Raw genomic sequence first — 27,068 nt, forward strand, 5'->3', positions numbered from 1 at the left:
ACATATGTATATATACACACACGTATATATGTGTATATATATATACACGCACACACACACACACACATATGTATATATATAGAGAGAGGGAGAGCCCTGGTGGCTCAGTGGTTAAGAGTTCAGCTGCTAACCAAAAGGTCAGCAGTTCGAATCCACCAGCTGCTCCTTGAAAACGCTATGAGGCAGTTGTACTCGGTCCTATAGGGTCACTATGAGTTGGAATCGACTTGACAGCAACAGATTTTTTTTATATATATACACATATATAATATGCGATACTTTCACAAGGAAAAATTCTTTAATTTCTTTTTATCTGGTGTTCAGCTGTAGGAAAACTTGACATATAAAAATATTTGTATTTGCAAAATAAACTTAACTGTATTTTAAAAGAATAATATGCTCCATGTTACTACGTTATGAGACATTATAAATCATATGCGCTGTAACGTATATTTATACTTTTTTATGCATTTGTCATTATAAAGCATGAAGACCATAACAACTAGAATTACTAAGCAAAAATATCTTTAAACTTGCTCTTATATTTGCCCATGGAATTACCTTTAATGGAGATCTTTTCTTTTTTGTTTGACTTTGAATGACTGTCCAGTGGCCTTTCTTTCCCATCTAAAGGACTCTTTTTAGCATTTATCATAGAGAAAGTCTACTGTTTACAACCCTCTGAACTTTTGTTTTCCTGGGAATGTCTATTAGTGTCTATTAATTTCACCCTCATTCTTGAAGGACAGTTTTGCCAGATATAGTATTCATGGTTGACAGTTCTTTTATTTCAGCACTTTAATATGTCATTCCATTGCCTTCTGGCCTCCAAGGTTTCTGAGGAGAAATTGACACTTAATCTTATTGGGAATCCTTTGTGTGTGACTATTCACTTCTCTCTTGCTGCTTTCAGGATTCTCTCGTTATCTTTAGTTTTTGAGAGCTTGATTATAATGTGTCTCAGTGTAGATTTCTTTGAGGTTATCCTTCTTAGAGTTCATTGAGCTCCTAGATTTATAAATTCATGTCCTTTGTCAGATTTGGGAAACTTCCTGTCATTATTTCTTCAAATATTCTTTCTGTTCTTTTCATTCTCCTCTCCTGTTCTGGGATTCCAATGATGTATCTCATATTTCCATTAGCTATTCTCAGCAGAGTTGAGCCTTCTCTCCTGTTGCTCTTCAGCCTTCATAATTTTGATTCCCTTGTCCTCTAGATTGCTGATTCTTTCTTCTGCCAGCTCAAATCTGATTTTAAATCCTTCCATTGATTTTTTAAAATTTCTGTTATGATGTATTTCCAGTTCAGTATTTGTTTTGTTTCTTTTTGTAGTGTCTACCTCTTTATTTATATTCTCATTTTGTTCATGTATCATTTTCTTGATATTCTTAGTTCTTTGTCCATGTTTTTCTTTAGTTCTTTGAGCTTGTTTAAAACTGTTGTATTATATTCTTCCAATCTGTTCATCACTGGGGCTTCCATAAATATGATTTCTCTCCCTTTATCTTGTTCACTTGAATGGGCCGTCATTTCCAGTTTCTTTATGTGCCTTGTGATTTTTTTTGTTGTTGTTAAATCAGGAGATTAAAATTTTACAAGATGTTAGCTTTCTTGCTCATTGCCATAGAGTCAATTCCGACTCATAGCAACCCTATAGGACAGACTAGAATTGCTCTATAGTGTTTCCAAGGAGCAGCTGGTGGATTCGAACTGGTGACCTTTTGGTTAGCAGCCGAATGCTTAACCATTGCACCACCAGGACTCCTAGCTTTCTCAGTTCCCCCAAATACATGGTGTGTTCGATGGGGCTAATTTCTGCAAGAAACTCTTAGACAGGCATACCCATTAGACTTTTCTTACCACTCCCTCTCCCTTCCTGTGATATCTTCAGCTCAGTTCAGACCAAGGTTTCAGTCCTTCAGTAGCTCCCAGACAAATCAGAAAACACACTAAGTAATCTGCCTCAGGGGAGTGCAGCCTTCAGTTTTTGGTTACCACTCCCCCCTTGCTCTGTGAGGGCTCTGCTTCCAACCAGACCAAGGTTTCAGTCCTTTAGCATCTCCCAAACTGATCAGAAAGCACACACTGATTAAATCACTCTCTGGCAGCTTTAGCCCTCAGTCCTTAGCCACCGCTCCCTTCCCGGCTCTGTGAAAGCTCTGATTCTGGCCAGACTGAAGTTTCAGTCTTTCAGACTATCTCTAGACTCATCAGAATATACACCCTAAAAAGTCTGCTAGCAAGATCTGTCCTATTTATTTCAGAGCCAGAGATTGGAGCCCTTTCCAGTACACAGGAGAGCCATGCATTGGGTGAGGGTGTGGCTGAAACTCCATTGCAGCTGTCCTTCTGCTGCACTAGAAGGGAGAGGGCTAGGGACAGTAGAAGAAGTGCTTTTCCTGCCATATGAGATTTGTCCTTATCTTGATTCAGTTTGCAGTCCTTGCTGTGGTCCTTTGCCCACCATTTCAGAGTTCTTAAAGGTCTGAGTATAGACTTCTAGTTGCTTTTCTTGGTGTTTGTGTTAGGAGGGTCAGGATCTTAAATCTGCTCACACTGCCACCTTCCTAAAATTATTTTTTATGTGTATTTTGCCCTTTTTATTCACCAGCTTTTGTTTGGTTAATAAGAAAATTCTAAAATAGGGCCCTGGTTTACATTTGAAAAAACTAGTACACAAGACAGAGACCTAAATGTGATTGCTGTATTTATCTTTATAGGTTTATGTATGTATTAAGTTTACATAAAGTATAGCTTCTTAGCCTACCCTTTACTAGAACTCTTACTTTTCTTTTTTTTTCTTTAAATTTTATTTATTTTGTTGTTGAGAATACACACAGGAAAACATACACCAATTCAAACAGTTTCTACATATACCATTTAGTGACACTGATTCATTGATTACGTTCTTCAAGTTGTATAACAGAACTCTTACTTTTCCTTCCAATTTTACCTATATGTGATATACACTTGGGGATAAAGTAGAAGTATTCATTATACTTAATCTGGAAGTATGATTATGTCAGAAATAAAATTGGAACTAAAAACTAGTTTTATACTAGACAGCCAATTATGATGTAAAAAGAAAAAAAATGCACACAATGAATGCATTTCATTTGCAGTAACACAACATGTTTGTCTCTACAGGGGGATCTTTGGATGTATATAGAAAAATTCCAGAGCATGTCCTTGGAAGAATTGCAGTAGCAGTGAGTATATGGCTTCAACCTTATGAAATTTGGGTGACTTAATCTTACTAGTCAAGATTTAATTTCCCTATATCCTCAGGTTTGTTTGTTTTTTTTTCCCCCCTTTTGTCTGCAGTCACTGTTGGCTGCCAGGACCTTTTCAACTCTCTTCTGCTGTTATTATTTTTATCTTTTCTTCTTTTCATAGACCAGCCTATGGTAATGACATAGTCATATAACATCCTTCAGACTTAGGGGTACACTGACCTATTTCAATTTCATGTGTTTGCTGGGGTCTTAGTGTTCTTGTTGACTAATAAAATATCCAAATTCTTCAAAAAGAAAAAAAAAATTAGATATTTTGTAGTTATAGGCATATGATTAGAAAATGCTTTTAAAATTTATGTTATTAAAATAAACAGTCAAAGAAAAATACTACTTTGTTCTTAATGATTTTTACAGGTTTTTTTTTAATGTTACTGGTTTTTAAGATCTTTTTTATCAACTCTATCTAGGAATTTGTTCCCTGTATCATTGAAAACAGTTTTCTATTTTCTGTTTGCTAGTAAATTATTGAAAAATACCAACTACACCAAACAATACTATATCAGATCCAGATTTCAGATTTGGGACAATGTAGGCCAAACAGTGTCTAAGAGAGGTCATAGGGTGGTGTAATAGTAAACAATTGCTAAACTAAAGGCACTCTGATAACTTAAGCAGTTTAATGCAGAACAAAGTGATTATATGATGTACCATTTAATTAAATGGCTGATTTTCACGTTCATTATACATCAAACTGACAACTCAAATCCTTTAATCCAACATGGACACTTATTTAGTCTTAGTTCATTGTAATTCACAGCTTTCCTTTTTTCTTTCTAATTATTAGTGTGAACTTCCCAGGGTGATGAAAACTTTCTTTTCTGATGCTTTTGCTGTTAAGTAGCTTCTAATCTGCATGTTTAGGTAGATTAGTTTAGTATGAAATTTGAGTACTTAAATCACTACTTTAGATGAAAATAAAAATGTTTCATTTCTTCTTCTAATCTCTGGGGGAATGAATGCTTTGTGGCTTTTGGCAGTTCTTGCCTCTAAAGTTTAATAACACGTATAATAAAGGGTGAAAAAAGGCAAGGATACCAACTGAAAAAGAAAAAAGTATATATAAGTTCTGTATACTCAATTACCTGTCTACTGAACTTGGCAAAAATAGAAATCTGCCTTCTTCAGTAGGGAAGTATCTTCTTCCTATACTTCATAAATCTTACCTCCCTCTTGAGTAGGGCATACACACAAGGCCACTGGTCTTTTCAGTTCTGCTGGGGTGTGAAGCCTGTGAAGTGAATGGAGTCAGCAGAAAAAAATAATCTGCTTCAAATACAGGGCTTGCCCACTGAGTAATAGAAAATAATTATCTTAGTGAAAGACATTTAAAATAAGAGCTAGTCCAGAGCATTGTTTATACTAATCCTCACTTTCTTTTTTTAAATTAGTGTTTGTGTGTGGGTTTTTTTCCCCCTGTTTCTAAAATGTTCAGTTTCTCTGGCTTTTATGGCTTACCATGTCAGCAAGGAAAACTGACAATAACTAGAGTAGAAGTGCTTTTGATAATTTTTCTCTTTTTCTATTACTTTTTATAAATTCTGCCAGGGCCTAAGCTAGTGTAATGCCTCCAAAGTATATTCTTTTTGTGTATTCTAGAGGCTACAAACTTGAATAATCCTTTGTGGTAGTTGACAGACCCTAGATTGACACACGGCTAATGCCTGACAGTGGGAGAATTGTAACAATCAAAATAAACCTAGCAAATTGGGTAAAATAAATGTCCTTACGGCCTGGTTGGGTTCCCAGTATCCTTGTATAGTGTTCTGAAGACAATATGAACATCTTTCCCTTGAGTTCTCTTAGCGAGGCTCAGAAAGTGCATAGGTGCCATTGCTAAGTCAGAAGCAAAGAATCAGAAGGAGAAAGGAGGGAATCAGGTCTGTATTAAATACTTCCTTGTGCCAATCACTATTAGATGCTTTGTGTACAAATATTATGTCATTTTAGTCTTTACAACAACCCTGTAAAGTATGGATTATTGAACGTATTTACAAATATGCAAGAGACTTGCCCTAAGTGATATAACTAGTTAGTAGTAATTTACACACAGGGCTGTCTAACTCTAGACCCCAGGCTCTTGTACTCTGCTTTCCTAAGACAATGAGAAAAAAGAAGGAGGAGGAAATGAAAAGGAAACACAGAATAAAAAGGAAAGAAAAAAGAGAGACAGAAGAAAAAATGGAAGACTAATGGAATAACATATGAGATTGCTTCATATTCTTTTCATGTGTTACAACCACATCTAGGTATGCCTCCCTCCCCTAAATTTTTATTTTCCAGATTCTAATCATCTGGCATGCAAGTCTGGTCCAAAGATCCAAGGTTCATTACAGGATAGACCCCTGTCAGCCTCTATGTATGACATGTTGTTCAAATTTTCTGTTGTAGGATATGGCAAGAGAATATTTTTCCCAGAAGAAGAAATCCGTATAAACTAGCTGATTTCAGCCTTCCAACTTGCTCAGTGATTTTTTTTTTTTTTCTACTTTCCATTTGAATTTGGTCTCCTATAAAGAGGAATGCCATTCTGCCTTTCCTTGTCACCTAACACATTTTATTTTTCCTCTCATTTCTGAAGCAGTGACACTGTGTACTGTATTTTGAGTGCTAATGTTGATTGAAGTTGTCCCTGAAAGGATGTGTGCTTGACATGTCAAGGAGTGACTGATTGACAGCAGATATAAGTACTGTTAGTGTCAAGGCTTTGTCAAGTCATTGTTGTGAAGCCTAGCCTACTGAATACCAATAATACTCCTTAGATTTGCAATGGACAGATTTTTAGCTCCCTTGTACACGGATACTTATATGCCTCTAAAAGGAAAATATAGTCTTTTGTAACAAAAATAGGAGGATAATATTTTCTTTTTAAACCTCTAACAAAATTTATAATTTAAGCAATAATCATAAAACCAGTATTTACTGTTTTTCTGCCTGACAGCCTGTATATGGTAGATTGCCTTCCCCTTGTCTGTTTTCTGATGATGCATTCTATATGGGACCAATTTTTAGTGATGTGCTATTAACAGGCAGGTTTTATATATATAGATGAGCTTATAAGTTGAGTAGTTTAACCATACTCCCAGAACTCAGAAGATGGTTTATTTTCATGCTAAATAAGATGACCTTTTGCTGCTTCTCAAAGAGAAAATTGTGTTCATTATTGAAGTTATTGTTTTATAAGTGTTAAAAGGAATATTTTGTCCTGTTTCCTTCTGTGATAAAGTTAATCATATTATTTAATTTTATAAATAATATTTTGAGTTTATTAATGTCATGATACTTTCTTTTTTACTGCCTTACTGTCTGGCACATGTGTGTTTTATTGCACTGCCAAATATTTCAAACTCTGGAAGAAATCGTGTGCTGTAAAGATTTATTCTGGTCTCTTAGAATATACATGCTTATGGTGGAATTGATCATACCATATTAGCAAGTCTTTCAAAAGTACATTCCACTCTATGAGAACATTTAAAATATGTTAACCTCTGCCCAGCATTCACTGATAATAGATTTTGTCTTCTCGATCTTCAGTGAGATATTTGGAAATTGGTTTTCTCCCTTTGTGTTTCCATCCTTTACTGTTGCTCTTAGTCTGTATCGATCAACTAAAATCCTTACATGTTTAACCCCCAGTCCCTTTATTATTTTCAAGTTATGTAAATGACTCAGTTACTTCTCGTCATGATAGCTTTCTTGATCTTATAGCCCTAACTGACCTAAAATTTTCTGTACTGATGGGTACTTCTAAATTCTTACAGGAATTTTGAGCGATATAGTAGTTTGTTCATTATATCTGGTACCTAATTGTGAAGTCATCTTTGAAATTTGTAAGTTCACATTCATGTGCATGCAAAGTCCATAGTTGTGAATAAAGCATCTGCATCTATTTTTACAGAAGTTTCCATAGAAGGATTTTTAAAGTTTTAATGATGTCCACTGATTAAATTTTCATATAGAAAGTAGCTCTTGTAGCCCATGTACTTAGGGTCTTGGAAGGATTTTTTCCAGTGTTTCATTTGACTAATTAGTCTTGACTCAGGCTATTAAAGTGAAAAATCCAAATCCAAATTAGGATGTTTGTATTTTTTTCATTTTATTTCCTTGACCTACCTTTTCAATATTATCTAAATGACTGTTTCACATATGTACTTTATGCCAGACTGACTTATGATGATTATCTTAATAACTTTGTTCTTTCCTACCCCAGTGTTTTTTCAAAAAAAAAAAAAATCTTGGTAGCTTTTTATTTTGAAATTATTTAAAACTAATAGAAAAGTTATGAGAATAGTACAAAGAACCCCACAAATGCTTCACCAAGATTCCCTAATTATTAACAGTTTACCACATTTGCTTAAAAATCTATATACCTGTTGAGGTTTTTTTTTTTCCCTGAACTATGTGAGAATAAGTTTTGGACATCATGGCCCTTTACCCCTAAATACTTCAGGTATGTTTCCTGAGAACAAGGATAGTCTCTTAGATAATCATTATATAATGATCAAAATCAAGAAACTAATAATTATCTAATCAGCAGACCTTATTCAGATTTTTGCTAGTTATTCGATAATATCCTTTATACCCAAAAGGAAAAAAAATTCTGGTTTTCAGCATCTAGTCTAGGGATTATACATTGCATTTAGTTGTCATGTCTCTTCAGTCTTCTTTAATCTAGAATAGTGTCTTCGTCTTTATGACCTTGATATTTTTTAAGGGTACACCGCCCCAACGCTGATTATACATTTTTACCTTGGCCTGAACGCTTTCTTCCCTTTTTCTCACATTGGTTGGATCAAGAACTTACACAGCACCTTGGTAAAGCCCTTCTTTACTACTGGTGGGATAAAGTGGTTGTCTATTTCACCTACTGGATTCTTGGAATTTGCTGCCTTATTTCATTAGTTCACTATTTTAAAATACCTTGCCTTGGTCATAAATGTCATGATTTTTTAACAATTCAAATATAGGAGTGTAGAAAATAAAAAGTGAAAGATTTTACCCATTTGTTCTAGTTCTGCTCCTCCCTCACCCGCACCACCACTAAGAGTTTAGTATACATACTTCCAGATCATCTTATATGCACATATACTTGTTTCTTTCATTCCAGGTACCTTATCTTCAGAACATTGTAAGCTCATTAAAGGAAAGAACCTATGGCTTATATGTTTGGCATTCCAACAGAGCCTGGAACAGAAATGGGAGATGCTTGATAAATGCTTATTGTCTGAGTTTTAAAGGAAGAATTATGGTTGATATGATTATATATTTGAAATGTGGAAAATTCTCTATAAAAACAATAATTATATTGTTTTCTCTTCCCTAAATTTAGGTTGTTAAAGGCCTTACCTATTTGTGGAGTTTAAAGATTTTACATAGAGGTATGTACTGGGTTTATAAACTCTGACTTAATATTTTTTGACCTCTGGGATGGGGGGAAGTTTCTTCCAGATACTTAGATTTTTCAGGTGAATAAATGATCTGATATTTAAGCCAGAGGATATATTTGGTGGTCAAAAAGATGGTTGCTTTAGAAATGTTATATTTCATTTGCATGCTGTCTCCCTCAGCTGCTCTCTTTGAGATTGTAAACTTGGTATAGTATTTTTCTGATCACATTTAACATATAAAAAGATATTTCATGGTATTTAAAAATGACAGGATCTCATTTTTCTTACTTAACTTTGGTTAATCCAAGATGTTCACTTTCTATACCATAACATCCCTTCATTTATTAACATATCCAATGTCACCATACAGTGTTTCTTAAGAGATTACTTGATATACCTTCAACATGAAGCTTTAGATAAGGTGCAGTGTAATGAGTTTCTCTTTATATATGACATTTCTGGCTCTGGGTTTGTTGTTCTGCCAAGATGATTTGCTAAGCCACAATGTTGCAAAGGGATTGGACAGTTTATTATGCAAATAAGGTGTATAAAACCCTTGCAGGGATTGGTCAGTTTACTATGCAAATAAAGTGACTGTAGCCTACCAAGGGGATTGGTCAGTCCATGGTCTTGATGGGAGAAGTAGTCTTATAAAAGAGCCAGTCTCACAGAGGTTCAGCAGGACCTCACTACCATCAAGAAGAAGAGCCAGGAGCAGAGCACATCCTTTAGACCTAGGGTCCTATGCTGAGAACTTCCTAGACCCAGGAGAGAGAGAGCTGTAAGAGGGCAAGAGACGGTGTGGCAGTGGCAAGAGTGCTAGTGGTGTAAGAAGATAGGAACCAGGAAACTGGTGAGAGATGGCTGCAGGGGGGCTTGCCAGCCCATGGAGCTGAGAGAACTGAGCACCTTCAGACAGGAGGCTTGCTGGTGGGGTAGGATACCTCTGGGCATGTGTAGGTGGAGCTAAGGAGCTGTAACACTTGCTTGAGCAGGGCAGAGGCCAGGCCAAGCAGGGCCCAGCAGCAGAGACCTGAGCATAACCTGCTTGCAGGCATGACCAAGAAGGAATTGAGAGCTATCTTGGTTGGAAGCTATCCTGATTGACAGACTGTATCCTGTATCTGGTTACTTCCAAGTTGACCCTGATCCTGAATTGTGACCCATTACTTTCCTAATAAACCACAAAATCATGAGTATCATCTGTGAGTTCCATGTGGCCACTGCTACGAATTACCGAATCCAGCAGAGAAGTAGAGAGTACTGTGGGGAGGACAGCTGGTGTCAGAACTGGTAAAAAGGTTGGAGAGTGTAGGTATGTCAGACGTCTACCTCATAGGAATCAGCTTTGCGCTCATGGTGATTCTCCCTCCTCCTCCCGAAGCTAGGCAGGGTTTGATGCTGCAACCTTACGTAAGGAATTGGTGAAAGCATCAGAAAAAGTCTCCTGGCCTATTGAGAGAACAGACAAGAGAATAATCAGATAACTGTTGAATGTTGCAAAAGGAACCTCCCTTTGCTTTTTTAATGTTCCAAAAATGTCTGTGGAGCAAATTATTAAGTAAGAAATAGACTATAACAAAGCAACTTCAGGGCCTACTGTTACTAACAGTACTGTGTAAGTCTACACATCTGTTCGTCCTGGTTTTATGCTGTTGGAGAATGCAACAGCATTCACATTAGATGTGATTAAAGGAAAGTTTTTTTAAAAAAAAGGTATAAACTATGACAGAAAAAAACCCTACTGATGTCTTCAATGGTAGTATCACATCTATCACTAAGGGTTGTTTTTTGTGGTGGTGGTTTTAATATCCTAATGATTCCAAATTCTTCTTAAATCCTCCATCCTTATTTGAGGAAGGTATCTAGATTTTGACAAGTAAAATGTCATTTCCGTTCCTGAAGATATTTATGCTGATTAAATGGAATAGTAAACCAAATGCTAAAAGCCACTTTCTATTTTTAGAGTATAGTTGCTGCAAAATGTAGATTTAGGGAGAGTGAGCTGGTTGTGTCAGTATTACTTTCTCTGGGTATAAATATGTATGTAAATACGTTTGGTGGGGTTAAGAAAAGCAGAGGCTTTTTCACCACCAAGATTAAGAGAAAATGGTATTTAACATAAAATGACTTATATTGTTTCCATTCCCTGTGCCCCTGCTCCCTCACACCCACCAACCCATAAAGTGGTTATAGCCATCTTAATAGGAATTAACCCAGTGGTCACTTCTTGTCATTTTATTGATTTTTAGGGACATCTGCTATCCATTTGACAAAAGAACTAAAGGAAGACATCAATTCTCAATAGCAAAGCCCTCATTAGAAGTACTTTGCCATGGAAATGCTGGTGGTATTATTAAAGTGAGCCTTAGGATCATCCTATACTCAAAGCATCCGGCGTAATTCTGGCTTGTAATGAATTCTCTCTAGCCATAACTTTCTATGAGGAATGTTAGTAGCACTAAGAACTATAGTGGAGGGGGAATACATTTTAATTATTCTGCAATCATCTTTTTTTTCTTCTTCTTTAAAATCAGAAATCATAGTGATAATATCAGACATACCTCTGATATTTCTTGTATGCAAATTATTTGGTTTTAGTTTTACTCTGTGTTTGGGAGAAAAATTGAATTTTTCAATTGAAGTGAGATCTTGATAGACATGTTTCAAATGGATTTATGTCTGGATATAAAAATAAAGTCTAGGAATTGGTCTCTATTTGCCTGGAGCAAGAGAGGAGGGAAAGTCAGGAATAGGAGGAGGATATAGAATGTGTGGCTAATTGCCTCCATGAACAACTGCCTCCTTTGCCGTGAGACCAGAAGAATTTGATGGTGCTTGGCTACCATTACTGAACATTTTGATCAAAGATTCCATAGAAGAATCCTGACCAAAAGGGGGGAAAATGCAGAACACAGATTTCAAATTATCATGGAATCCAGACTTCTGGAGTAAGGGGGCTGGATGAATCCCTGAAACTATTGCCTTGAGTTAATCTTTAAACCTTAAACCAAAAATGTCGCTTGAAGTCATCTTAAAAGCAAACAATAGTTTAGCTTAACTAGTAAAAATTATCTGCCTTAAGCATTATGCTCTTTTAAGAACTATCTATATGAGATGAAAATGGCAATGGCAACTCAAAAGATTAGATAGGAACCTCAGAGGGCAGTGAGTTTATGTTAATGGGAGAGGAACAATTCAGAAAAAAAGGGTGAAAATGGTTGCACAACTAGAAGAATGTAATCAATGTCACTGAATTGTATGTGTAGAAATGGTTGAATAAAGTCTAGTGTATTTGTCATATTCCTGGTACAGCCACTATGTGATCACAGATGTGGTTGACCAGAGCCTCTCAGAGGCAGGTAGATCCTTCTTCCCAGCTCTGGATGCAATTTAGAGGGTTTTTTGATCAGTGATGCACGAGGGCCTTAGTGGTTTGGCTGATGGAGGGCATGGAGGTTTCAAAAGGGAATCCTGAGCCCATACTTCTCTTTTCAGCCTATGCTGGCCAGCCCAATTCTCACAGAGAACACCTATTTTGAAATACCGCTAGTTGTTGAAGAAGATACCTGAGGGACCAAGTAGGGGCAGTGCAAGTGGGCCAACAAAATCGCTCAAGGAGTTTCATTTGTAAATAAATACCAGTGAATGATGTGCATCTCTGTCTGTGTAGGTGGAAAGACTAGTGAATGAGTGATAGTGCAGATGAATAGTTATTTCCCTGTAGTTGTGGGTGCTCAACTTGAGAAATAAATACGCTGCGGTAATACACGCCATTAACTGTATTTATATGTTTAGCTTTCGAGTTTCTTAGTTATTCATGGAAACTTTTACCTTCTGGATTTAAAAGCATATGTTTTTATTGAAGAGTAGAAGAAGCCAGGTGTCCCTGAAGACTTTGTAAAGCATCATAATAAGAAATTTCTTCTAGATTGAGTAGTTGTTAACTTAGTATTTTAGAGGTTTTGTCCATATTTAATAACTTGAATTCCATAAAAATAACATTAAAGATGTCTTTTTGTTTACCAAAAAGCTATTTAATTTTCTCCTTCATTAAAAAATTGTAGCTTTTTAGATCAGTTCAATCAGGCAATTAAAGATCAGAGCTTTTAAGTTCAGCTAAGGCAATTAAATAGGTAATATACTTGTTCATACACTTTTGCTATATAAACTCATTGCTGTGCCTTCTTAGAAGCACAGACACTCATTTTTGCCTTTTCTAAATGAATGATGATGGGAATTCTAGCTGAATGTGTGTCACATTGTCAAATCAAAGACAAGGGTCCTTCTGCAGGAGGGGGAGGCTGGTACAGACGCTGTGAGAAGACAGAAAGTGAAAGGAAGATGGGGAAAGAGGAACTCTAATGAGCCATCTAAACCTTTCTCCTTTGTCTTGGTCTGCGTACCTGTGTTCCCCACTAATCATCATTTTCTTCCCTACCAAATGCTGTCCCTAAAAACCAGGGTAGGAAAAAAGCAACAACTTTATAATTATGAGCATATACCGAATGAGAAATGATAGCAAAGTATTTCTCACATGTAAATGTGGTCCAGGAGTTCTAGCTATAAAAAATATAAGTAGTATATTACAGAATTTGTAAAACATAGTTGATGAATTCCAAACAAGCTGTTGAAAGTCTGCAGTCTTTCTTATAGTGTATATCCATTGAGGACCATGGAATAGAAAGAAATCTGAGCAATAAGCGGTGACAAACCACTCATCCCGTGAGGCTTGTTGGTCTGGTAGAAGTTAGTTTATTTGGGAGTATATTATGTCAACTGGAAATTTTTTTGAAACTTGAAGTATAAAGTTTCTGTTCATAATGAATCATCAAATATTGTATTCAGTCAGGTTTTACTATTAAGTTTATTTTGCTATTTTTAAGATTTGGTTGAGATGGCATAGGTGCACATACTTTATAATCTATCCAACTCTAATGCAGGCATGTTTTTATTATTAATAACTGAGTTAGTCACCTTACCTAGTTAATAAGAATACCCCACTCACAAATCAAGCCATGGAGAGAGTTTATTATACTTTATATTACTGGGTCAAAAGTTGTGAAAATCTTTTCTTTAAGATAAACCGAACATGTGACATCACATGAGGACATACTTACTGAAAGTATTTGAAAATTCCGCGAAGATTAACTACTGTGGAAAAATTGTCTTTATCAAAAGGCATATGTGTGAGCCCTGTAAGTATAGCATCTACTGACTGTGGGTAAAAACAAAGAAAATGAACAGTGAGAAAGTCTGTTAGGCCAGATCCAGCATTACAGCAAACATTGCAGCTTAACTTCAAAACATACATCGCCACTAATGAGGTGAGAGCCCTGCATATTAATAAACTGCCAGCTCTAGTCATAACCATCATTACCCACATCAAACATAAATGCGAGATTAACACCTATGCCATTTCTTTGGAAGATGTGAGAATGCCCTGGCAGTAACTGCTCTCTCTTTCCCTGAGGATAAAAAATAGAAATGGAAGGATAATGAGAATAGAACTTAGATTAAAAAAAAAATAAAATTGGCAATCAAGCTGGGGAAGTCTTATACAGACACTGAAGTTTATAGAAGAAGAAACCTAGATAGTTGGTGTCCCAGGACATTTTTTATACACATGAACCTGATGAGTTTCACTTATTTTCTCTAATAAGAGAGCTTTTTTTTTTTTTTTTTCCTATTTCTGCAGAAATTCTGGAGCTAAATGCTGTCCAAGTAGATTAGTGTTTAGAGAAACTCAGTATTGTAGTTTCAGTAGGCATGTTAGAAATGTTGTTTTCTATACTTGGCTTTACTTTTGTTTTCTACTCTTGGCCCCACACCGATCTTCCAACTGGTGCTACTGTAAATGCCAAGGCCAGTGTTGTTGTTCATTCATTCATCAACTCTATTTTATGCCCACTAAGTACTGAGTACAAAACAAAAGGTTCCTACATCTATGGAGCTTATGTTCTAGCGGAAATGGAGTGTTGTTGAGAAACAGACCGTAAACAATAAACATAATCCATAAGTCAATACAGAGTGTGTTAGAAGGTGGTTGGTAATATAGAGAAAAGTGATTAAGCTTAGGGGAGGCAAAGGGTAGGTTACAGTGTTAATCAACTAGACCTCATAAAGAAGATGAGATTGGAGCAAAGGCTTGAAGGAGAAGAGAGAGTAGTCAAGTAGATAGATGGGGGAATGTTACAGAAGAAGCCACAAGGTGGGAATGTGCCTGAGTGTTCCTGGAACACCAAGGAGGTGCGGTGAGCAACAGGGAAGGTGGTGGAGAGAAAGGCAGTGAGGTCCTAGGGGCCAGTGAGAAGACTTTGGCTTTACCTGAATGAAATGGGGAGCCACAGCAGGGTTTTAGCAGAGAAGTAGCATGATCTAACTTGTGTTTAGAAAGGGTAAGTCTGGCTGCTGAGTTGAGAATAGACTACAGGGGCAGAAGGATAGAATCAGCTGTTAGGAAGCTGTTGCAGTAATCCAAGTGAGTTAACAGAGGCGCAAATCAGGGAGAAAGCTGTGAAGGTGGAGAGAAATAGATTCTGGGTATACTTTGAATGTAAAGTCAGTAGAATTTTGTGATGGATTGCTTGTGGGGTTTAAGAAAGAGAGTCAAGGCTGCTTAAACTTTCAAACTTTCTGAAGTAGTTTCCTGTTACTTTTCTTTTCTGTTAAAAGAGAGTGCACTAAAGTTAAAGAAAAAACTGATATCATAAGCTGGCAAGGATGTAGAACAGCTGGAACTTTCATACATTGTTGGTGGGAATGTAAAATGGGACAGCCTCTTTGGAAAACAGTTTGGCAGTTTCCTGCCACATGATACAGCAATCCCACTCCTGGATATTTGAGAATGAACACATACATCCACACAAAAACTGGATGTATGGGTAGTGCTCATTCGTAATAAATAGCCCCAAACTAGAAACAACCCAAGTCTCCTTCAGCTGCTGAGTGGATAAACTGATACACCATACAATGGAATCCTACTCAGCAATAAAAAGGAACAAACTACTGATACATGCGACAACATGGATGAGTCTCACGTACATTATGCAGAGTGAAAGGAAGCAGACTCAAAAGGCCACCTATAGTGTGGTTCCACTTACATGTCAATCTGGAAAAGGCAAAACTATGGGGATGGACAGTATATCAGTGGTTGCCAAAGGGTGGGGAAGGGTTGACTATAAAGGCATGAAAGAACTTTTTGGGGTGTTGAAAATATTCTGGATAATTGATTTTGGTGGTGGTAACATGACTGTATACATTTGTTAGAATGCATAAACCTGTTGGTCTTAAAAGGGTGAATTTTACTGCATGTAAATTCTACCCCAGGCTTTTTAATAAAAGAGTGAGAGAGAGAGAGAAGGCATTCTGTTACAGCAGTGTGGTAAAAGCTCTACCTTAGAAATTTCTTCTACCAAAAAGACAAACCATTCTTTCAAAGGGTCTTGGTGATTGTGTCATTATCACCATGTCTCCATGGCTCCTGACAAATGGACTGCCAGAAGCAACTCAGTAGCTAGAAACAAAAGGATTCCCTCATGATTTAGAAGACATTTACAATGGCGGAAAAGGAGGAGGAAGGGAGATGAACAGAGAGGGAAGGAGGGAAAACTCAAAGTTATTGTCATTGGCACAGCAACTTAGAACATCCAAAAGTTGGAAAACGTCTCCTTAGTTAAACCATTTCCCCAGTGACATTGCTAGAGATCTGCAGATGTGCAGCACTGACTTGACTCGCCTTGGAAAATTAAAAGAGAGAAATTTCTAAGAAGAGATAGAACTTTATTTGGTGTTACCAGTTCAGTCCCATTGATTGCCTGTCTGCTGTGTGTCCTTGGAGAGGCAGCTATTCCTACTCTCTGGGCCTCAGTTTCCTCATATATACGATGGGGATGGGTGGATAATTACTCAGTTCCCTCCAAGAGCCAGCATTCTGAATTTCATGATTGAAGAAGCATGACATGTTGGCAAAGTAAGAGAGCAGAGCAAATCAGAGTCGCACAGGGGAGAGGAAAGAAAGAAATGAGAATCCTGTAGAGTAGATTTTTCCATGAAAATAGTAATGATAGGGTATGTAGTAATAATGAATATTCATTAAACATTTACTCTGTACCAGGCACTGTTCTAAGTTCTTTATGTGTGTAAACTAAGGTGTTCCTTCGAAGAAGTGGAGAATTCTAGGAAGTAAACGAAATGTTTAAGAACTGAAGATAAGAGATTGAAGTGCAAAGAAATCATTGAGAATTAAAGCAATGTGATTTAACTAAGAAAACGATTGCTTTACAAACCGGACTGATGTAATCAAAAGGCATCTTTAAGAGGAAGAGGTTTTTAAAAAAGTGTAAAGTATTACTGAATTAAAATGTTATCATTAATAAAGAATTATAAAAAAGACATGTAGAGTCACAACTTGAGTAGAAAGCAAAGACATCCTTTTTTCTCTCAATTTTTTATTTTGAAGTAATTGTAAAAGTCTCAAAAAAAAAAGTACAAGGATGGTCTATGCAAGGGTTTCCTTTTTCAGGAAGGAGTTTGGAAGACAACTGGAGGCTGAAAATTAAAAAATGTGTAGGGGATAAAGTTATATGTATTTGCTATTAACTTTTAAATGAAATCAGTCAGTGTAAAGTGATTTTTAAAATGTTATAAGAATATTTGTATTATATCCCGTAATAATTATATTTAAATAAAAGAGAGAAGAGGAATGAGATGGTAGAAGTAAAACCTTTGAATTACTTAGGAAGGGAATTTTAATGTCAAAGTGTTGTTGTTGTTAGGTGCAGTCGAATCGGTTCCAACTCATAGCAATCCTGTGCACAACAGAACGAAACCCTGGCCGGTCCTGTGCCATCCTCACAGTTGTTGCTATGCTTGAGCCCATTGTTGCAGCCACAGTGTCAATCCATCTCGTTGAGGGTCTTCTGCTTTTTCACTGACCCTCTACTTTACCAAGCATGATGTCCTTCTCCAGGGACTGATCCCTCCTGATAACATGTCCAAAGTATGTGAGACGTCGTCTCGCTATCCTTGCTTCTAAGGAGCATTCTGGTTGTACTTCTTCCAAGATGGATTTGTTCATTCTTCTGGCAGTCCACGGTATATTCAGTATTCTTCGCCAACACCGCAATTCAAAGGGGTCAGTTCTTCTTCGGTTTTCTTTATCCATTGTCCAGCTTTCACACGCATATGAGGCGATTGAAAACACCATGGCTTGGGTGAGGCACACCTTAGTCCTCAAGGTGACATCTTTGCTTTTTAACACTTTAAAGAGATCTTTTGCAGCAGATTTGCACAATGCAATGCCCAATGATTTCTTGACTGCTGCTTCCATGGGTGTTGATTGTGGATCCAAGTAAAATGAAATCCTTGACAACCTCAACTGTTTTCTCCCTTTATCATGATGTTGGTTATTGGTCCAGTTGTGAGGATTTTTGTTTTCTTTATGTAGAAGTGTAGTCCATACTGAAGGTTGTGGTCTTTGATCTTCATCAGTAAGTGCTTCAAGTCTTCTTCACTTTCAGCAAGCAGGGTTGTGTCATCTGCATAATGCAGGTTGTTAATGAGTCTTCCTCCAATCCTGATGCTGTGTTCTTCTTCATATAGTCCAGCTTCTCGGATTATTTGCTCAGCGTACAGATTGAATAAGTATGGTGAAAGGATACAACCTTGATGCACACCTTTCCTGATTTTAAACCATGCAGTATCCCCTTGTTCTGTTCGAACGACTGCCTCTTGATCCCTGTACAGATTCCTCATGAGCACAATTAAGTATTCTGGAATTCCCATTCTCTGCAGTGTTATCCATAATTTGTTATGATCCACACAGTCAGATGCCTTAGCATAGTCAGTAAAACACAGGTAAACATCTTTCTGGTATTTTCTGCCTTCAGCCAGGATCCATCTGACATCAGCAATGATATCCCTGGTTCTGCGTCCTCTTCTAAATCCTTCTTGAATTTCTGGCAGTTCCCTATCAATATACTGCTGCAGCCACCTTTGAATGATCTTTAGCAAAATTTTGCTTGCATGTGATATTAATAATATTGTTCGATAATTTCTGCATTCGGATGGATCCCCTTTCTTGGGAATAGGCATAAATATAGATCTCTTTCAGTTGATTGGCCAGGTAGCTGTCTTCCAGATTTCTTGGTGTAGATGAGTGAGCACTTCCAGCACTGCACTTGTTTGTTGAGACATCTCGATTGGTATTCTGTCAATTCCTGGATCCTTGTTTTTCAACAGTGCCTTCAGTGCAGCTTGGACTTCTTCCTTTAGTACCATCTGTTCCTGATCATTTGCTACCTCCTGAAATGGTTGAACATTGACAAATTCTTTTTGGTATAGTGACTCTGTGTATTCCTTCCATCTTCTTTTTATGCTTCCTGCGTCGTTTAATGTTTTCCCTGTAGAATACTTCACTATTGCAACTCGAGGCTTGAATTTTTTGTTCAGTTCTTTCAGCTTGAAAAATGCCGAGTGTGTTTTTCCCTTTTGGTTTTCTAACTCCAGGACTTTGCACACTTCATCATAACACTTTACTTAGTCTTCTCAAGCCACCCTTTGAAATCTTCCGTTCAGTTCTTTTACTGAACAGAAGTTCATTTTTTCCTTTTGCTTTAGCAACTCGACATTCAAGAGCAAGTTTCAGAGTCAGGAAGAAGGACCTGGCAGTCTACTTCTGAAAAGAATTAGCCAATGAAAACTTTATGAATGTCAAAGTAGCAATGTTAAAAGAATATCTTAGTATATGTAAAAGTTGGGATTTGTAGCAAAAATAAATTAGGGAATGATCATTTGCTAGATAAAGTGAAGCTTTAAGGAAAAGGATTGGTGGAAAGCATTAGTATAAATAGAAAACTAACCTGGTTAATTTTAAGTAATTTGTGAATAGAAATGTAATTTGCACACAACTTTCAAAACAACCTCTTTCATAGAGATCCACACAGTTTGTGCTTAACTTTAGCTTATAGCAAGTTTTTAAATAATCTAAGTCATATTTTTGCTTTCTGCAGGACCAGACACCGTTATTAAAAAGAACTGGCTAGTATTGAGTAATCCAGGTCTATTTAAAAGGAATCATCCTGCTTGTCTTTGTGTCACAGCCATATAATAATGAGAGAATTGAGGTGTGGGAGTTTCCTTCCCTGAGTGACCATTTAGTCAAATGTGTCTAGAAGGGGAGCATAATTTTGTTCGACAAGTACTAGTGATGGAAACACCTTGGATCCTATATAAAAATCTTTTAAATACTGTCTTTTAACTATAAATATAAATCACGTGCCAGTGCTGTAGTATGCAGTAGATCATAACTCGTGAACATTTGTGTTTTTGCAAGGAAAAAAAAAGTCTTAGCCCATTAGCTGAGGTAAACAAACTAGCTTAATGACTCTGGGTTGTTGGTTTTTCTCCAGCTCTGACTATCCACACAAACGAACGTCTCTAGAAATTACGTCTCCTTCCCCACTTTGGTCATTCATTCTCTTTGCCTCAGGAGATCACTGGGGATTTCTGGGTTTGTGGTAATGATTTTCAAAAGGCAAGAAACCTGTATATTGTCAGTTAAATGTCTTCTTTTAAAAGAATATTTGTCTAGAGTATATAAAGAACTCAAAACTCAACAGTAGAAAAACAAACAATCCAATTAGAAAATGGGCAAAAGACATGAAGAGACATTCCACCAAAAAGGATATACAGATGGCAAATAAGCACATGAAAAGATGTTCAACATCATTAACCATTAGAAAAATGCAAGTTAAACCCACAATGAGATATCACTACACACCTATCGAATGGCTAAAATAAAAAAATAGTGACAACTGCAAATGCTGGCAAGGATGCGGAGAGATGGGTCACTCAGACATTGCTGGTGTACATACCCTCTGGAAAACAATTCGACAGCTTAAAAACAAACATGCAACTACCATATGACCCAGCAGTTCTTCTCCTGGGGATTTATCCCACAGAAATGAAAAGTTACATTCACACAGAAACTTGTACAGTAATACCCCCAAAATGGAAACAACCCATCTTTTCCTTCAACAAGTACCCATACCATGGAATTCTAGTCAATAATAAGAAGGAACAAACTGTTGATATACATAACAAGTAGGATGAATTTCCAGAGACTATACCGAGTGAGAAAAGCCAATCCCAAAAGGTTACATGCTGTATGATTCCACTTATGTAACATTTTTGAAATGACAAAGTTATAGAAATGGAAAACAAATTAATGCTTGGCAGAACTTAATGAGAGGATAAGGACAGGAGGGAAATGAATGTGGCTATAAAAAGAGAAAGATGAGGGATCCTTGTGGTGATGGAAATATTCTGTCTTGGCTGTAACAGTATCAATATACTGTTTGTGATACTGTACTATATACAGTTTTGCAAGATGTTACCATTGTGGGAAACTGGGTAAAAGGGACACAGGATCTCTGCATTATTTCTTAAAACTGCTTGTGAATCTGCACTTATCTCAAAATAAAACACATCATTTAAAAAAAAAAGAAGAATATGTGATCTTTCTGCAGTTGCCTGTATTCTAGTGGTCTACTTAATCAAAGATGGTTGTCCTAGACTTAATTTTCTCTCTTTTATGCATCTGTGATAGAGTTTGATCATAGGCACAGTTATCCCTTTTAGGATTTGAGTCTAAGGTCATCTCCAAGAAGGTGAGGAACCCAGGGTAAATAACCATACAGGCCACTCCCCCCCACCCCCATTCTGAAAATGAATGTCAACAGAAGCCTTAGAGGAAAAAGAAGAGGACATGTGACCTACAGGGAAGGAAGTTAGCCCCCCATTCTGCCTTACTGGGGATTGAGATTTAAAGTAGATGATGTGATCATTGTGTTTTTCAACTCACAGATCTTTATGGCACCCAGTGAGGTGATCCCTGGCTAACCATCCAGCAAGAGGCACTCAGCATGCAGATAAATATCTGATTCGCTGAGCCCCACAGATAGCTCTGATCATAGCTTTGTCGCTTAGGCAAACTGTGAAGTTTAGGATCTCAGAGCAGAGGGGGAGGGAGAATACCACATGATGGATGGTTGGGTTATTTCTCTTGGTAGAGGGTGGAGGCCACAGGTATTCTGTGACACTGGTTGCATGCCAGTGCTTATTTTTTGGATGAACAAATTGAATCAGTTTTTTCTGGGAATGTTTTTCTCCTGGAACTTTTTGCAGTGTGGCTTAATTGGAAGTCATCCTTTTTTCCCCTTTCTAGTATTAAAGTAAGAGATTTATCCTCAGCTAAAACATTCTGCCAGGTAGAATGGACAGACAGCTTTAGTAGTCAAAAGACTTCTTAATGTCTGCACCTTTCTCCAGGGACATGGCTTTGAGTTGCTCAGCATCATGGAGATCAAAGCCTTTTTATTTTATTTTTTTGTGTTGGAGGATTTAAGTTCCTTCTGGATTAGAATAATAATGATTATTAATATCATTTATTGAGTACTTTCTAGGTACTGTTATATTAGATCTTTTGTGTATTTTATTTAATTCTCATGATAACCTTGTAAGGAAGGTACCATTGTATCCCCATTTTTAGATGAGGATACTAAAGCTCAAAGAGGCTAAGTAACTTGCTCAGTCATAGGAAAGGCAAGAAGTAGTTGATGGCCTAATGGAAGACCTCTAGTTTTAGGGTCAGACCTAGATTTAAGTTCTGCTTCTGCCTCTTAACTCAGCTCTGTGGCCTTGGGCCTGTTTCTTAACCTCTTTGAGGTCATAGAACGATGTCTGGCACCTAACAACTATGATTATGGTTCAAACAGTTGTTTTTCAAGAGAAAAAGCAAGAGGTTAAGTGAGAAGGAATAGTTGGAAACTTGCTCAAACTTCCCTCCTTTATCTACTTCTCTTCTAGAGAAAACTAGCCAGAAATGGAAACAGCCTTCAGTAAACGTCAACACTACTTTCCTTGTAATTTCCCAAGATCAGCCAACAGTTGAATGCCAAAGCTAGAATAATAATCCAGCCCCATTGGTTCAGATGAGATTTATCTCATAAATATAATGTGGTTTGTTAACGCTAAAGAGGTAAGGTTGGAGCATTTGGATATGTGACCTTGGGCAAGTAACTTCATTAATTTGAGCCTCAATTTTCTCATTGGTGAAATGAGATTAATAATAATACCTAACTCGAAGGTTATAATGAGAATTAAATGAGATAATAATGCATATAAAGCACTTAGCCCATTGCCTGGTACATAGCAAGTACCCAAGAAGTGTTATCTGCTGTAATAATTATTTCTTTAAAGCATTTTACCAGTATTATTCTTTTGGACATGCTGCCCCAAGTCATGTCTACAATCAAAATGTATCTTATAATTCATTTATGCATTTAATGTAGTATTTCTGCCCCACCGCACACCCCCTCCCTTTTTTTTGATGAAAAGCTTTTATGTTCAGTAGGAATCAGTTACTATCAGTGGTATCTTAGACTTGGGGAAGTAGATCGTTCCAGAGCTGGGGCAGAACATGGGTACCTCCAGATGCCAGTACAGCCAGAATGCTCCTTAGAAGCAAGGATGGCGAGACTTCATCTCACATAATTTGAACATGTTACCAGGAGGGACCAGTCCCTGTAGGAGGACATCATGCTTGGCAAAGTAGAGGGTCAGTGAAAAAGAGGAAGACCCTCAATGAGTTGGATTGACGCTGTTGCTGCAACAGTGGGCTCAAGCATAACAAGGATTGCAGGGATGGTGCAGGATCTGGCATTGTTTCTTTCTGTTGTACGTAGTAGGGTCACTGTGAGTCGGAACGGACTTGATGGCACCTAACAGCAACAACCAGACTCCAAGGAACTCATTCTACCACCAGTGTATGTTCATGTTGCAGGTAGAAATTGAAGAAGGAAACCTCTTTACTTACTATGAAAGGATTGAGGGAAGAGAGAATGAGAAACCCAGGCCTTTTTGCCCTGATTAACATTATAAATGCCGCATGTCTCCTGTCTTTATCATACGTGAAGAAGGAAAGCCGTATTTGTTTCCTCCATTCTGAGATGAATCATGGGACTCTCTAGATGATAACCGCCGTTTAGAATGGCTGATTATACTGCTTAATTTTATTTAAGGCGTTTGCAGGAATATTTGGATGACCTACCCTTTATTATGTGATGGAATGATTATAATAACTTTTATATCGCATTGTGGTTTTCTCTGAAGTGTGTTCCTGTTGTGCACAGATGAATTTGTAATGTGGAATGCCAGCATAGTCTATATTTAATTGTACCTGCTGTTTTCATTCATTAGAATGAAGTCCCCAAGAAATAACTAGATAGATATATTGGTTGTTGTCTTTTCATAAGACAATTAAACATAATGAAAGAGGTTGTTGAAGCACCCAGCCACAGTGCTAGAAGAGGTTACTAGGAGTGGAAACCTGCTGATGTCTCCTCTGGCTCCTAGTAAACGGAGAGCGGCTTCCTGGCATTCAAGCAAAACAGTGTAATTTCTTTATAGGGGGGAAAAGTTGAAGAGAAGTTTATTTCTGCTTCCCACATCAGAGCCACATGCCTTGTTTTAAAACTGAACTATTGTTTCTTTAAGACTTGCACCATGCCTGTTTCTAAGAGTGTTCAGTGAGCTTACATATGAAAGCAGAGAGCAAATTAGATATTTCAAGTACATAACAAAACAGAGGCCAAAGGGAAGTGAAAGTAGGAGATGTGCCAGCACCCAATGAGAGCGGATCACAGCAAAAAGGGAATCTTCAATTTGCAGAGTTTTCTTTTTCTGACAAGAGAAAGCACACAGTAATGTGTACAAAGTCATGATTTTCTTTGACACTAATCTTACCAGGAAATTATCACATAATAAGTTCTTACTCTTTGGGTAACTCCAGCTGTAGTTTTGTGAGAGAGCTTTACTTTTATCTGTTTTGAACGGTCCCATCGGCACCCAGCCAAATCCCGACTCAGGATAGCCTTCCACTGTGACCCCTATTGTGCTGGGGCCAGGAGCTGGGCATGGGCAGAGGAGCCTTTTGTGAAGAGCTGCAGAGAGCACATGCTTTCGAGGACCGTGGCCTCTGTTAGCAAGCTTCAGCTTGCTGCTGTTTACATGGGTTGTTTAATGGCTAATTGATGCAGCATGTGTAAAGATACAGTTTCCTGCATGAGGCGGTTATGGGTGGCAACATGGGTTGTCTCGACATAATATCAATTTCCACAGTCAATTTGGTCAATTCAGTGAAAAAAGAAAAAAGATCAGTTAGTCCAGCTTGAAAATCAGTAAGAGCAGTTACTGGGAGTTATGGAACCAACTGTCGTTTGTTAACCGAATTATTCATGTTTGAACCAGTTCCTTTTGTGTTTTGTAGACATAGCCTTAGTCATTTAGGGAAATAATCTTAAATACACAAAAGCAATATTTTTTAAAATTAGTATCTTTCTTTAAATATTTGTAGTCATAGTTAATCAGGCTGCCTAGTGTATATCAGTTTTGGGGGGAAATAACCATTTACCACTGATGTGAATCCCTGCATAGTGCAAATGGTTAATGTGCTTGGCTGCTAACTGAAAAGTTGGCAATTTGAGTCCATCCAGTGGCAATCTGGAAGAAAGGCCTGGTGATCTACTTCCAAAAAATCAGCCATTGAAAACCCTATGGAGTACATTTCTATTCTGACACACATGGGGTCACCATGAGTCAGAGCGACTCAATGGTGACTGGTTTTTATAGTACAAGATCAGTGTAATTAACTGATGCTTCACACTTTGTTAGATAGAGTAGGAAAGTGACTGTGGTGACCCCAAGGGACCTTCTAAGCCATGGAGAGTTCATGATAAGCCAAGATGTGTTTTGAGGCTGATCTTTTTTTTGACGGCTTTATTGATACCTAACTTACGTACCATAAAATTCATCTGTTTTAAGTGTACAACTTAATGATTTTTAGTAAATTTATAGAATTGTGTAAACATCCCATAATCTAGTTTTAGAACATTGTCATCACCCCAAAAAGAGTCTTCATTCCTGTTTGCAGTCAACCCCTGCTCCTATCCTCAAACCCCAGGCAACCACTAATCTGCTTTCTGACTCTGTATTTGCCTCTTCTGGACATTTTACATAAAAGAATCATACAATATGAAGTCTTGTTTGTCTAGCATTATTTATTTAGCATAATATTTTTGAGGTTCATACATGCTCTAGCATGTATCTGCACTTCATTCATTTTTATTGATGAACAGTATCCCATTGTATGGATTAACCACATTTTGTCTATCCATTCACTAATAGATGGATGTTTGGATTGTATCCAGTTCAGGGCTATTATGAATAATGCTGCTATTCATATACAAGTCTTAATGTGGTCCTAAATTTTAGTTCTCGGGTAGATATGTAGAACTGGAATTGCTGGGTAATATGGTAAGTTTATGTTTAATTGGTAAAGAAACTTTGCGGCTGACTTTTATTCAGTTAAAGACTCCTTTAGAAAATGACCTACTATTATCCTCAGCATGACATGAGAGTCTGTTTGTAAAATCTTCCATTCTTTCCACTCCCTGATATTTTTCTAATAATCTTCTAAACACCTCAAATTATTGGATGGAACCACATCATAAGCACCTGTTATCTCCTTGGGCTGTCACTGTGGCAACTCAAATATTCATTACTGTCACTGAAGAGCCCAGTTTAATCTGAAATTCCACTAAAGGAGTGGGAAAATATTGGTACGGAAGTCACATGTTGTGATTGGATAATTGTGAACTTCTCTGTGATCCCAACTGAATAGCACTTAACATTCCAGAAGTAGCCTGCCTTTAGGTGGAGCTGGTATAATGAATGTTAACCTCACTTAGCATTTGGATGTGGTTCATTGTATCAGATGGTCCACATCCTGACTTTCTAGGGTGTTATTACCAATTTTACGAAGCAGTGGCTTACAGTATATGTAGTGCATTCAAGTGTATGAAATATTTTTCCCATTCATGTTATTCAACAATTCATTGAGCTACAGCTATGTACCAGTCACTGCTAAGCACACAATCTCACTTAATTTTCATAACAACCTTGACAGCGTAGGAAGATCAGGTATATTCCTGATCTTATATATCACCGCATATATATATGCTATATATACAAGGGAACAGAGGCTCAGTGAGGTTTAAATGACTTGTCTACAGTCTCACAAACAGTATGCTGCGGCTCACACTAGGATATTGGATGAAGTCCAGAGGGCACTTTCCATGGTATCACTCTGCTTCCCCCGAGGGGATCTGACCGACAGGAATATATTGACTCCTTTAAAAGCCTGTCTAGATAAAGTAATTATTTTTCCTAAAATGAAAGAAGGTAAGGAATATCTGATATTAAACCTGGGTCACTTTGCATTGTACCCTTTCTTTCACTTTCTCTAACATGATATTGACCTCTTGGC

General features: G+C 37.3%; 1 protein-coding gene across 3 annotated transcripts in view; it reads left to right on the top strand.

Moving 5' to 3' along the window:
• MAP2K5 (mitogen-activated protein kinase kinase 5) overlaps positions 1–27,068 on the top strand; it is a 277,318-nt gene that overhangs the window by 121,962 nt on the left and 128,288 nt on the right. For all 3 annotated transcript variants that reach the window (XM_004374690.3, XM_023729752.1, XM_023729753.1), the window contains exons 12-13: positions 3,148–3,209; positions 8,623–8,671. In XM_004374690.3, coding sequence (XP_004374747.1) covers positions 3,148–3,209; positions 8,623–8,671 — 111 coding nt within the window. The remainder of the gene's footprint in view (positions 1–3,147; positions 3,210–8,622; positions 8,672–27,068) is intronic.

The sequence above is a fragment of the Trichechus manatus genome, unplaced genomic scaffold (genome assembly GCF_000243295.1).
Source record: "Trichechus manatus latirostris isolate Lorelei unplaced genomic scaffold, TriManLat1.0 scaffold00030, whole genome shotgun sequence".
NCBI lineage: Eukaryota > Metazoa > Chordata > Mammalia > Sirenia > Trichechidae > Trichechus > Trichechus manatus.